Here is a 14415-nt window from a genome sequence, read left to right as displayed (position 1 = left end):
CATTAGATATATTTGAGGTGGAGATGGATAAACATTTGAAACCTTAAAGGATTGAGGGTTATAGGGAGGAGGAGTTGAGGCCAGCATGGATCATACATGAGTATATTAAGTGGCAATGCAGGCTAGAGGGGTTTGGTGACCTACTCCTGCTCCTGTTCTCTTGTGGTATGCAAAGGCATTGATTCTTTCCATTAGTTACAGCAATCAGAGTGAAAATGAACAGAAGGGCCTAGGAACTGAAAATTATCAGTATTGATTTTGGAGAAGAGGCAGTGGGTGGGGGGGGGGGTAAAAGGAAATGAGAACGGATAACAAGGAGGAGGAAACAAAAGATGAGAAAAGGATGGTAGTGATAGGAAGGAAGAGGAATAGATGGCAATGACAAGGCCCATGATACGGCCAAAGTTTATAAGGACTAATGAAATAGACTTAAGAGAAAGAGTGCTTGCAATGGAATATTAGCAATGGGAACTAGAGGGAAGATGAAGCGTCAGATTGAATGGATGAAATGGAAGAAAAGTATTATCTGGTATGGGTTGGGGGAAAGAAGAGACTCAGCTTGAATGAGGGGCTGCAGAAGAGATCCAGGTTGAGGCAGAGGAAGAAAAGCACTTGTGTGAATGGTAAGGTTAGAACAGAAAATGCTCTGGACAGTCTTTGGAGATGCCATGATCTCCCTTTTAAAGCCATTTATGACATTTTCTGGTAGATCCTTTGATCTGTCACAAAATCAACAGGGATCTGATGCCATTGGTGGTCAGTTAAATATCCAAATCTTACCATTACTGCTGTTTTTAAGATGTAAAATATACAATTTATATGTTAAAAAGATTAACCAGGTTAATAATTCCAAAGGCTTCCATACCAACTTGCCCAGATCCTCAAGAAAAGCAGGTGTGAGAGAATGTAGACAACTTTTCTACAACTGAAGTTATAAAGTCTATGAAACTATTTATTTTTTACAGCAACACACAAAAAGCTGGAAGAATTCAGTGAGTCAGGCAGCATCTATGGAGGGTAATAGACAGTCAAAAGGTCTTGACCCGAAATATTGACTGTCCATTGCCCTCCACAGATGCTGCCTGATCCGTTGAGTTCCCCTAGCTTTAGGTTCCAGCATTTGCAGTCTCTTGTGTCTATGTATTCATTTTTTATATCAGAGATGTATAAAGAGAACCAGTCCTGGATATAGTTTGCTTCTAGAGTTGCTTCGACATTCTTGAAGCTGCTGGCTCATTAGCTACTTTCGTTGTGAAATTCCTTTCTTGGCTTTGAAACTAGGAGGAGTGAAAAAAATGCTCTTGTCCCTCCTGATGCCCATGAACAGGTACTTCAGTGCCACTCATAGTGCAGTGTTCCAGAAAGACAGGTTTACATGAATATGGTAAACTTCAGGATGTCTGAAGCATTTCACAACTCATAGCAATGTATGTAGAAAATTTGGAAGCCAATATGCACATAGTAAGATCCACAAAGACATTATGGTGACCAAATAACGTTTCTAATAAGGTATTAGCTGAAGGGTAAATGTTTATGGGCCTATCAGGGAGAAATTTCCTCTTTTTCTTGATAATATCAAGGGATCTTTTAATTCCACCTGAGAGTCCAGATGGCCTTTATTTTGACATGTCATCTAAAGTGTGGCATCTTCAGCAGTGCAGCACTACCTCAGCACACTACTGGGACTTTCAACCCAGAACTGTTTGCTGAGGTCTTGTGTTGGACTTGCTGCCATCATTCATGTCGGTCCTAGAGTATTCAATGGAGTCAGGATGAGTTTTGATTATTGCAAACAAGATTATTTTTGGCCAGAAAGCAGTTTAGTATTTGATGAAGGTTGTAGTCCGGCATCTCCATTGATAGTGTCAGATGAGTTAATGGATCGTATTACAGTCTTCTGAGAAAGACACCATAACATTGCAAACTTCTAGACTGCACTGTGTTTAGAATCACCAAGATAAGTGATGTATTTATTTCTAAAATTACCACTACAGCTCTCATCCTTTTTGATTTTGGCATTTCTGCCATTATCATTCATTTCATTGGAATTAAAATTCTGGAACCAACCACTTTAAAGTGACATACATGTGTGTGAGAACACATTTGTCTCCCGTAGTTAAGAAGAATAATTAAGCTAAAATGCAACAACAGTATTTAGTTTATAAATTAAACGTTCTACAAAAAATATTATTCTATATTGCTTAAACAGAGCCTCATTTATACAAACACCATGCAAAAGTTTCATTTGAAACTGAACTCCAGATCAAGAATCAATTAATTTTTTCAAAAAATGAATAAACAAATTCATTGGTATAACTGTATATTTTTCTTGCAATGTATTTACAAGAGAAGATGAGGATAATTCCAAAACTAAGAGGTTTTCAGTATCAAGAAAGACTAAACAGACTGAGGATCTTTCATTATAAAAATGAAGGCAGAAGCTTGACCTAAGTGGTCCTTAAAATTATGATGGGATTTTGTTGAAGAAACGGTTCCACTTGTAGAGAATCTAAAACAAAGATTCATAAGTGTAAGGTAGTCTTGGATAAATCCTACAGAAAATTAGTCAAATATTCTTTGCCCAGAGACTAGCCATAATGTAGATACCACAGAATAGTTGTTGTGAATAACATTAATGCATGTAAACAGAAGATAGATAAGAACATGAGGGAGAAAGGAATAAAATGTTTTGCAACCAGGATTAGATGTGGTAGGATGGGGAAAGGCATATGAAACATGAATCTAATGGCCTGTTCCTGTGCTGTAATTCTGGATGCTGCATTGGGAGCTCATAAAAGCTCCTCTTGCTTCAGTGCAAGCTTAGCTTCCTGCAATCAGTTAGCAAAATGAATTGCAGGATCTCAAAGCACTCTGCAGTCTGTGCTCCATAAGGTTACATGGACTAAAGAGGCACAACCTTACAGAGTGGTAGCAGCTCCATGGAGTACAAACCTTCTGTCCTCAGGGAGACAGCATTCGTCTTTGTACCTCTACCACAAAGCCATCACCTTTACTGTTGGCTTCCAGCCAGCAACCTGGACTGCTGTCGTTCATGCTGAAATGGTGCAATCTGCAGTTGGGTCTTGTATATCCTAAGCTGCTCAAGGTTATCATTCAAAGCTGTCTACAGACTCCTCCACTGAAAGTCAGCAGCCTTCCACCAACCACGTTCCAGCCACTTGGATAACACAGTAATGGGACACTAGCAGAGGTAAAAGTCAATGAAAGACAGATCTCATGGGAATGCAGAAGGTGATGAGTTAACTTTTATGTGCAATGTGACATGATACATTTTCTAAATTTGATTTGGAATCTCTTGTTTCTGCATTGAGTTTTAGCAGAGACTGTGATAGTCAATGGTGGAGGAATAGCAAGTTGCCGGAGTGCTGTGAATGGGGAATTGACAGTGCACTTTATTGTTCTCACACTCAACTACACGGAAAATTCAAACAGAAAGAAAAGCAAATCTCACTGCAAGTGCTAGAATTTGAAACAAATCACCCAATCAGGTGTATTCCATTCGTTGTACACAGTGTGGCCTTCTCTACCTTACACAACACAGATTGGGTGATCACTTTGCAGAGAGCCAGCGCTCAGTCTGCAGAAATGACCCTGAGCTTCTGGTTGCCTGCCATTTAAACTCATCTCATTCCCACTCTGACCTCTCAGTCTGAGGCCTCCAATACTGTTACAATGATGCCCAATGAACTTCAGAAGCACCACCTTATCTCTTGTCTGGACATGTTGTAGCCTGCAGGACACACTATTGAATTTTCCATCTTCAAATAACTTACTCTGTCTTTCTGTTTGCAGTAGGACTGGCCACTTGTACTTGCTATTCTCCTCCACTCTTTGAAGATGTAAGAGATTGCAGCTGCTTGAACCCAGAGCAATAAACAAACCTTCATCTATTGCATTCGGTGCTCCCAATGTGGCCTCCTCTACATCGGTGAGATCAAGCATGGATCAGGCAACCATTTTGTAGAGCTCCTGCGGTCTGACTGCAACAGCCACCTTGGGTTTCTAGTTGCACTTCATTTCAACTCCTCTTCCCACTCCCTCACTGATCTCTCTGTCCTCAGTCTTCTCCACTGCTACAGTGCGACCAAACACCTCATGCACCACTTGAGTAGTCTACAACCCATGATATGAACATGGAAATTTCAGGGGGTAACCCATACCCCCTGTGTTCCTTTCCTACTCCAACTGTCCCACATAAGTCCTCTCACCCTTCTCTCTCCCCCCCCCCAATAACCTAGATTCATTACCCTCCCCCACCTGGTTTCATTTGCCCATCACCTACATGTCCATCCACCGAGGTGTTTCTTCTTCCTTGGCCTATCTTCCCTATCTGGTTTCATCTGCCCGTCATCCCTCTCTTAACTGGTTCCACATCCCCCTTCAGCTTCTGTCTCCAAATTACACCCCCCCCACCCCACCTGGATCCATCTGCCCATCAACCCCCACCTCGCCTGGTGGCACCTATCACCTACCAGCCCCTGTCTCACCCTTCCCCCTCACCTCTTTCTACAGGCTATCATCCCTCTGCATTCTCAGATCCGAAATGCTGACCATTCCTTTTCCTCCACCAATGCTGCTTGACCTACTGAGATCCTCCAGCAGTTTGTATTTTCCTTTCCCCTCTTTTTTCACTTCTATCATTCGTATATTCTGACCCACTCAGCACATCCCTGTAGGCCAGACTACAGAGCATCACCCACACTTCACAACATTTGCAACACATTACACAGACAAAGGAGCTTAACTGTTCATTCACTGGCTACATCATTTCACCTATTACAGACATTCCCTTTGTTCCGCTCATTGGCTTTCTACACCTTCTCTGTTACTGAGACCAACTTGCTTTCTCTTTTTCTGATGAAGGGTCTTCAACCTGAAGCATGAACTGATGTCTCTCCTCGCTTGATCGGCTGAGTTCTTCCAGCATTTCTGTTTTTGTTTCAAGCAGAAAGAGTAGAAGTTGTCTCCTCCATAGCTTCTCCTCCTCGTGCTCCTGTTCTTGGCCACTCACCGTATGGCTGATGGCAAGGGCTGAGGTTTCATGGTTATAATGTTGTGCAACAGGCAAATCTTGACTCTCACTTTGCTGAGTACATGGCCTTGGCCAGAAAGTTCTGGAAGTGCTACTTCAGCATGCTGGCCATCTACTCTCTCTCAATTTTCTTTGCAGCATGACTTTGTTCACATGATTTGCTGTATTTGGTTGCACATTAGTTAGACATTCAGAGAATTGAGTTTTCTTATTAGATCAAGTAAAGGGCAGAGTTGACATTTGGAGTCCACATAGTGATACGGAAGCAGTCAATGGGAAGCCTGCAAAATATGACAAGCTAAGTGCTCATTCTGGCCCTGCTCTTTGACAAGAAATGGTGAAGGTAGTTAGGTCTCCACACCCAGAGTTGTAGTGGTCACCCTGCCACAACCTGGACGGCAAACTTCAAGGTTCTTGTGTGGAAGAAGATGGACTCATAAAAGATCAACCATTGGCAATGGTGTCCTTGCTTTGCTCTGAGTCAGCAGATGTGGCTGCAAAAGATGATAAGTTTCAGTGAGGAAGGTTTACTGAATCACAGATGTGCCATGGAGGGAAACAGCATGGATATGGATCCAGGTGTGAACCCGTTGCCTCCTCCTCCGATATCTTCCAGGAGCTTGCCCTGTTCTCTGCGCTTTTGGGCCCCCCCCAAATTTTGGAGAATCTTCCAATAAAATTGTCTGTATTTGAAGGGAAACATCTAGTAATGCACCTAATCCTGGGAACAAGTTGTTTGTGCAGAAGCCTTGAAATAAGCAAATAGTCCTTCAACGTCTGCCACTCCACTTCAGTCCCTACAGATCATTGCAACTTGTCCAAAAATGTTCAAAACCATGAAATATTTAGAGTCATAGAGCAATACAGCATGGATACAGGCCCTTCGGCCCAACAGGTCCATGCCGACCACAGCGGCACCAGCTATTCTCAATTTCCTGCATTCGGCCCACATCCCTCTAAGCCCTGTCCCTCCATTTCCCTACCCAAGTGTTCCTTAAATGATACTATTGTACCTGTCTCATTCACTTCCTGTGGCAGCTCATTCCACGTACTCACCACCCTCTGCGTGAAAAAGTTGCCCCTCACCCTTCCTTTGAAATCTTTCCCCTCTCAGCCTAAACCTATGCCCCCTAGTTATGCCCCCTATTTATAGAAACAGAAGAAACTGACCAGTAATCAAGGAGCCAATGACAACTTTACATTCAGCTTGAAGAGTGTGCAGACATGCAAGGGTAAAAGAAGGCAAGAGCAGGAGCATTGGGCTTCAATTTGGCAGTATCAATATCAAATTGGTTTTGCACACTGAATTGCACCATTAGATTCCTACTCTATCTGCTTCTGGCAGGAGTTCACTACACCTGTGCCAATGCTTTCACCAATCGGCGTACATCACCCCAACAGGTGAGTGCATCGCAGGTGCCATTTTGGAGGTCTAGCGGTACTCACAGCATGGGCACCAAGGATCCAGATTTTGTGCCCAAAGCAGCAGTGTGAATGTGTCACTTCAACTTGTGACTCAGATTTCACCATGAACGTATTCCAGTCCTTTAAATTTCTGGATTGAATTTTTATATAGTGAAGTTGTAACCTTAAAGTCTGTCTTTTGATATAATGTTGCTTTCTACCAACAGTTATTTGTAAATGCAACCTTTATTAAATAATAATACCATGGACAAGTTGAGACTAGTTGTTACTGTAACTCAAGCACGTAAATATATTACAGTATATTGTGTGCTGTTGATTAAGTTCCTGCCACCAGTATCAGTGCAAGGAAGGTTTACGTGTGATAATTATTGTCTGATTCTCTTCCTATTTTCAGGTTTAGATTCATGGCCTTTAGAAAGCTGGTCCAGCTATCATTTTCCCTCTGCTTCCTGCAAAGTGTATTAGTAACCACTAGAGGGGAGGAGACTGCTGGTCCTCTCAACTACTACACCATAGAGATTGACGAGGGAGAGGACATAGCCAGAGACGTGGCTAAAAGGAATGGCTTAGAATACATCCTACCGGTCAGTGCAACTGTTTTAAATATTGTATAACACTTAAAATTATTTTAAAATGAATTTTTCTATGCTCTTGTGATATTTATTTGCATAAAACAAGATATTTCCTATAGCCAGAGTCACTGCTGTGAAAAGTATCATTGAGGATAAAGAATGATACTTGCACTGTCTAGGTTATTAAAAAAAATAGTGAATTTCAAGTTATAAGATAATTTCTGCATGCCTTCATCTTTCTTTGACCTGTCATACTACTGTTTCAAGAATTTAATGAATATCCTTGAAAATTAATGTTTTTCTTCTTAATGGAATGTGCATGGAGTTTGAGATTAATTCCTATTAAAAAAAGGATAGCTATGAAGCCAGTTTTGTTAATTCCCATGAAGATAAATGCAAGGTGCTCCTTTTTGTGATTGGGGAGACGGTGGCAATTATTGAGATGCAGTACTTCATGCTTTATATGTCCAGAGCACAGTGCTTATTTTCTCAATACAATGAAACAGCTGTCTCATTTATTTTCTGCCCTATTACTTTAAGAAGTCGAAACAATGAATAGGAAAAGGTGAAACATGCATATTGAATGTTTTTGTTCTTTTATTTTTTTTGTATTTTTGCTAAGCAGTGAATGCACAAGCATATGAGATGATTTGTTTGTAACTTAGTTTATGCCATTTCCCTTATTTTATTTTTTCCCTTTACATGGGCTACATTTGGAATTCCCAAGTATATTATTTATGGAATTAATTTTTGTTTAAAAATCTCTGTGAGCAACCAAATATCAACCTGATATAAATAGAAATATTTTAGGCATTTTACAATTCAAACCTAAATTATTTAGCTGAGTTTGCAGGCATTACCCAGAGAATAGATATCATAAAATGACTTTCTCTGTTTTTTTTCATCTAAAGCAAGAGAAGCCACAGATAGTTAACCTTCCTGGACATTGCAAGTTCAACCTGTGTTTGTTATTTGACTGAGCTTGTCGTTTCTGCTCCCAGAAGGTTAACATGCTAAAAAAAATCTAGCTGCAAGCTGGTAGGAATGACTCTTTGTGTTGCTAATTATCCCACTGCATAATTATTAATATCACGAGTGGGAACAGGAAACAAGCAGACACCAAATAGTTGAGAATCCTATGATTCTGGCAGGAAGCTAGCCTGCATTAATAAAATGTGCCTGTGCCATTATCACAGTAGATAGAAGTGTTCCTTGTTAAGGATCATTTATTAACTGAGATCATCTTTTAGTTTGCCTTGGGGTAATGACTAATGTCAATGGCAAATTTCACAGTTGTCTAGAGAAATGAATTAAATTTACAATAAAAAGCCCTTTGGCTTGTTGTACATGTTCATTTATTGGAGTAGTTGAACTAGAAGAACTGTAAGGCAACCAAGAACATCGGCTTAATTTTCGTTATGTATAATAGTGACCTTTCAGCTCTGTATTGAAAGTTACATATTATGAGCTAGGGAATGGAATTTGAAGCATGAGCTATTAGTGGCTTCAGGTGAGGAGACCCACAGAAATGTAGAATGCTGTTCTTCAGTAATGTGTTCTATCTGTGGCAAGTGTTGCTGCTCTGAAGCAACAGGACTCTTGATTCTTATTACATCATACCACTAACTGTTGTTTAATTTAATTAAAATCTAAAAACACTTGAACATTTGAATTTATTGTATATTGAAACACACAAAGCAGTTGAATATTTGAGTATAGTGCAGAATTTAGCTATTTAAGCAATAGGTATTGAAAAATTATGATTTATCATGTGTTGCAAACTGTGACAAAAATAGCTGTGTTTGAAAGTTCTTGCTGAATGTATACTTCAAAGAAGATTATTTATCTGAAGCTTAAAGTTGTACAGACAGTGAAAGTAGAATGAGTGTATGCAGTTTCACAGTTCAAGATCACTTTGTTACCAATAACCAAGTACTTTTGAGTTCCTGTTAAAACATATTTAGCTGAACACTAGTTTTTTATGATTAGAAAATAATTTCTAATGCAAGGACAAATTTAGAATATTTGGATTTAGTCACATATTCGATGGTAATTCTGAATAAAAGATGGACAAAACAGTCTGAGGTCTTAATTGGATGATGCTGAGATCATGATATGTGAAATAATACATGCCCATCTGACTTGAAATGCACAAAGTTTGTTCTGTGACCTCATTGATATGACTTCAGCAGCCAGCATCCAGCAAACTTGTTTATTGTCTTCACACACGGTAGAAATTATTCCACTGAAACTTACTGGAAGACATGGTTGATTACAGCAGGCAGCTTGATTCTTCCAAAGTTGCTGTGAAGGCTTTGATTATGAGGTGGAGAGTCGCCCACTTCCCATTAAGGGACTCCTGTACAAGTGCTCCAGGCAAACACTCAAGTGGCGTTGGGAGGAAGATTCAAATCAAACCACAAAGAACTTATGCAAAGAGACAAGATAGATATTGATCTTCCATGGATGATCAAAGTCAGTGAAGACATCATCAGGCCTATCGCCCACCAAATGCACCACTAGCCTTATACACTGCTGCATGCAGTACACTCTCACTATTCATCTATTAGCAATCTATATCAATAAGGGCCACAACGTAAGATTCAAATGTCCCATTTGACCACCTTGTACATCCTTACAATGCATAACTATTTCTGCTGGCTATCCTACCATGGTAGGAACATCAGCAGACACAGTGCATGTCATTAGTCAACACTAACACATTTCCTTCCTCTTGGAAGAGAAGACATTGCACAACTGGCACAAAAGTCCAGCTGGAGACAGGTTGGTCCATTGGCTTAGCTTGGTGAAGGACAGAGCCTGGTGTATTTAATAGAGCGGCCAGCAAAGAGGGGATTGTGGATGACCATTCACCATACTTAGCATTCCTTCTCAGGTCCTATTTCAAATTAAGTCAAGTTGAGTTCATTGTCATCTGCACAGGTACCATGAGGTACAGGTGCAATGAAAAACTTGCTTGCAGCAGCATCACAGACACATGGGTTCAGACAACACACAGAATATAAATTGTACATAAAGTATACAGGACAGTGAAGAGAGAGGAAGAAAAACACAATCGGAGACAAGTCCATGCAAGAGATGGACCATAGTGTTCCATCGCTGAGGTAGGATTAGGGTTGTGCAGGTCAGTTCCTGAACCTGGTGGTGTGGGACTTGAGGCTTCTGTACCTCCTGCCTGATGGTAGCAGCAAACAGACCCCGATAGTGGAGATCCTTGATGATAAATGCCACCTTCTTGAGGCAGTGCCTCCTTTAGATGCTGTTAATGGTGGGGGGAGGGGTCTATGCCCTTGATCCCACAATTCCTTCTCTCTACATAACGCAGAGAACCCCGTCTCTCTATCTGGCAATGAGGACTTCGGTGGACTGGACTTTAGATAAGGGCTGATAGATGCGCACAATGAAAGTGTTGCTGCATTGACAAGCCTGCCTGAAAGCTGATACAAAATATCAATAAGAATGGCATGTCCAGCTCCAACCTTCCATGTGGCATTAGGGAGAGCTTTGAGCATGTCTGTCCCAGGAAGAATATAGAAATCACCTTCAAGTCACCAATGTCTCAGCTTCCATTTCAATACAAGCAGAAAGATGTCAAAGAGAAATTTAGATCTGGTTTTAATGGATGATATCAAACTTCACAAATGTTATTGGAACTTACTCATTCAAGCCGGAGGTGAGAATTTCATCTATTGACATGTAAGTAGTGGAATGACTTTGGGTTGAGTCACTTGTTGCAGGATTCTCAGGCATGACTTGCTCTTGAAGCCACACAAGTGCCTAGAAATTGGATCAATTAGCACATGATTTTCATGCACATAAAGACTGCTTTGCACAAGTTCAATTGCACTGGCAATCATTTCTGGGTCAATTTCTGATGACTGGGAAATTAGCTCTAGAATTTCCCAGCACGATTCACCTTGGAGTAACTGACATTTTCCTGACAGCTTATGATCCATAGGTTGTGAAGCATATGTTTCCTCTGCTGTTGGCAGAAAAAAATTGAAGCTTCTGGGAGAAACCTACAGACTTTGTTATTAACACAAAAAAAAACAGGAGCACATCATGCAGGAGTTTGGAATGAGATGGCAATTAAAGGGTCAACACTGTCACATCGATCTCCTGCACATAGTATTTCACAGCCCCTCTTTGCAATGGCAAGCATCATGTTCGATAATTCACTGCAGCTCTCTTCACTGATCACAGCTTGTTTCCTAACTCACTTGTGAGCTTCACACTGCAGTCACTGGCCCCTTGATCAACTCACCTTCACAGTGGACCAGGCATTTTTTTTAACAAAATAAACGTTATTCATAATAAAAGACAAATTATATACAGTTACAAAACAGTGCAAACCTTAACATTCTTGTAAAAATCAGTCATTAGTGTTACCTTTTTATATAGAAGAACAGCACCGATGCCACATGTGTGGCTCCCTGGAAGCTACCGGGTCCCGTATTTACAATATTTAAGGGGCTTTCTCCCTGTCCCCGCCCCTCCCTCTCCAGTGGCAGAAGAACCCTAAACTGTAGTCCTTCCCCACCGAGACTTTGCGTTGGCTGCGCCCAGCTTCAGTGCGTCCCTCAGCATGTTGGAGGTGAGGGTGCCCTGGCAAAAATGAAAACACTGTGAATTCTGCACTTAGCTCCTGATAGAAGCCACAGAGGACCCACTTTAAGGTGTGAATGTTTGTGCTGAATGCCACTGTGCTACTTTTCATTTACTTTTATCCAATTTTACTCATTTTTGTTTAGAAGGTTGAAGTGGGTGTTAGTATTAGCAGCAGCACATGTTTAGCACACCAAAAGGTAAAGAACTCCAATGTCTACACATAATTGTGTTGCAGGTCCTGTTAGATATCCGTCAGTGGTGATCCTCATTGTCCACTAAATGTTGATGGTGGGGAGTTCAGCAAAGGAAAGGCATTGAATGTCAAAAGAAGATGATTAGATTCACATTGCTAGCAACTTGTAGGGTATGACTGTTTCAAACCACTTATCAGTGCAGGCAGAAAGTTTGCCCAGGTCTTGATGCATATAAGCATGATCTGCTTTATTTTCTGAGGTGAAGTATTTGGATTCAGACTTCTCTTTGCTTCAGTGTTTTTAGTCTCTCCTTGACAGTCTAACTTTTTGGCGTTGCTTCCTTCTGTCCCTTCTCCTATTCTTCTACCTCCTGACCGCCAAATGCCGAGGTCAGGAGGTAGGTTGTGAATGATGATGCATTGAACTGAAGCAGTGACTGTGCAATGTAAGTCCAGACACAATGAGCAGTAGAACAAGAGCTGGAGACACCACCTTGTCTCACCTATAATGCTACAGGTGGATGTGCAGAGCTAATTGTTGAGCAGATATTCCTTGTCCCCATGTAGACTTACTTGAATCTGATGCTGTGACTGAGAAATAGCAGGCACAGTGGATAAATCACAATAACGAAGCTATGCTGCTTTACCCAGGAATTGAGCATTCATCGTCACTGGTCAGAGACGCGGTCAGAAAGGAGATCAACATGGAGAGGGTAAGACCTCTTTGGTCCTAGCATACCTTGGGGTTTGAGTGCAGCATCCCCAGGATGACTTGGGAGCAGCTAGCAGCTCCTTGTATCATAGGGAAGCCCACTAACCTCAAACCTGCACGCTCGCTCTACCTACTGCTTTCCACTTGAGGTGGAAAAAATGTTGTCTTTACTTCAGCGGGGAGCCTTTGTAACCTCTCTTTTGCAGAAGTATGCTGCAAATTGCAAGAAGTTATTAATCTTTCCAGCAACAGCTCGGAAATAGCTGGAGGCATGGAAATTCATTGCAGCGGTGACTCTCACTGTTGCTAGGCAATGAAGTTCAGGCCCTGCTGTGCAGTTGCAGGTGTGACTGCAGCAGGTGGCAGCTAAATGTGAAGACCTACTGGGAAAAGCAAAGTCCTCTCTCCAATGTGAGAAGTGATTTTGGTGAATGAGAGGGACAAGGTTTTCCTCCTGAGAATCCTTCCCTCTCTTCTTTAGCTCACTCCTCTTCTTAAAACTGAGTGTAGCCATCTCCACTTCCTCCTCCCAGTCACATTGAGGGCCTGGAAGTATAGCCACAGAAGTCCTCACATCTGGCTAAAACTGTTCTCAGCCTAAATTAAATGCTTCTCTAAACCCAAGCTTTGGAAATTCCAATGGTATCCGCTAATCAAACCCCTAACTAATCTGCACAACCAATACCACTAACTAAATCAATCACTAACTAAACCTGCAAGTAACAGCAGATTCCTTTAAGTTGTACAGCACGATGGGGGGAAGCGGGAATGGAGAAAGTCCCCGCTCTTGCCTAAAGCCAGATTCTCTGTGCGTGCTCAACGCATAGAATTAGCTGGATCTTTGCAGTCAAGTTGGCAGGAGCCACAATAAATCAGCATTGCATGAGGATTGTTGTCAGGATTTGTTTATATGGTATGTTTCCAGCATCAACAAGTGACACACACTCTACTGCCCTTCCCAAAATGGTGTCACTCTATGCACCCAATAAACACAAAAAGTTCATGTCAAATTGACAGTTTTACAACCTGTTTGTGTGTATCGGGAAAATTTTACAGCAAAGTGACCTGTTATGAGAAAACTTTTAAGGATACTTCATTTGGCGTATTAGTTTTCATTGACAGTTGATCTGTGAATGTGGGTAACGGATTGACAGCATTCAATGCATTGAGCGGCTGTATAACTCAGGAAAAAACTGAGCATGTGACAGGATTAAATATTCGAGTGTGCCTGGATTAGAAATTCCACAAATGAGTGTGAATGGGAAATTCATGATATATTGGAATTTTATGCTTGGATTAAAGTTTATTTGGATCAGGAGTGAAGAAAAAATTCACAGTTAATCAGTGTAACCACAGTAACTAATCATTGGAGGTTTTACTAATAAGATACCGCAATTGCTAATAGTTTCATGCTCTGATGATGAAAATATCTTTTTGATGTTTTGATAATTATTTTGAACAAGGCTAATGAGAAATAATTTTGTAAATGCAAACTATTGATTTCACTTAAATAAACATATTTTATTCACTTCACAATAAGTAATTAGTAAAGGTTCACATCTTTGTCTGACCAATTAACTTAAAGGTCATTAAATTCCTTTCCCTACAGCAAAAAAAACAAAGCTCAAATTTAGCAAGGTCAAAGAGCAAATTGCCTCTGCAATTTCACATGTGCTAGTAGCTTTTACCTGATGCAATGTTGCCTCTGGTTATTTTCACCATGTTTTACCTTGTGCTATTGTGGGAGTTATGGACAGTAGCCTATGCTTTATGTACAATTGATTATTTTATTCAATCGAGTATGTTATTTAAAATATAGGAGCAGATTTAA

General features: G+C 40.8%; 1 protein-coding gene across 2 annotated transcripts in view; it reads left to right on the top strand.

Moving 5' to 3' along the window:
* Positions 1–14415, top strand: part of LOC127575884 (PC3-like endoprotease variant B) — a 591287-nt gene that overhangs the window by 48898 nt on the left and 527974 nt on the right. For both annotated transcript variants that reach the window (XM_052026095.1, XM_052026094.1), the window contains exon 2: positions 6873–7062. In XM_052026095.1, the coding sequence (XP_051882055.1) occupies positions 6883–7062 (180 nt within the window). In that variant the 5' untranslated portion in view covers positions 6873–6882. The remainder of the gene's footprint in view (positions 1–6872; positions 7063–14415) is intronic.

The sequence above is a fragment of the Pristis pectinata genome, chromosome 11 (assembly GCF_009764475.1).
Source record: "Pristis pectinata isolate sPriPec2 chromosome 11, sPriPec2.1.pri, whole genome shotgun sequence".
Taxonomy (NCBI): Eukaryota; Metazoa; Chordata; class Chondrichthyes; order Rhinopristiformes; family Pristidae; genus Pristis; species Pristis pectinata.
Note: the sequence above shows the minus strand (reverse complement) of the source record. Positions and strands in the feature narration are given on the sequence as shown.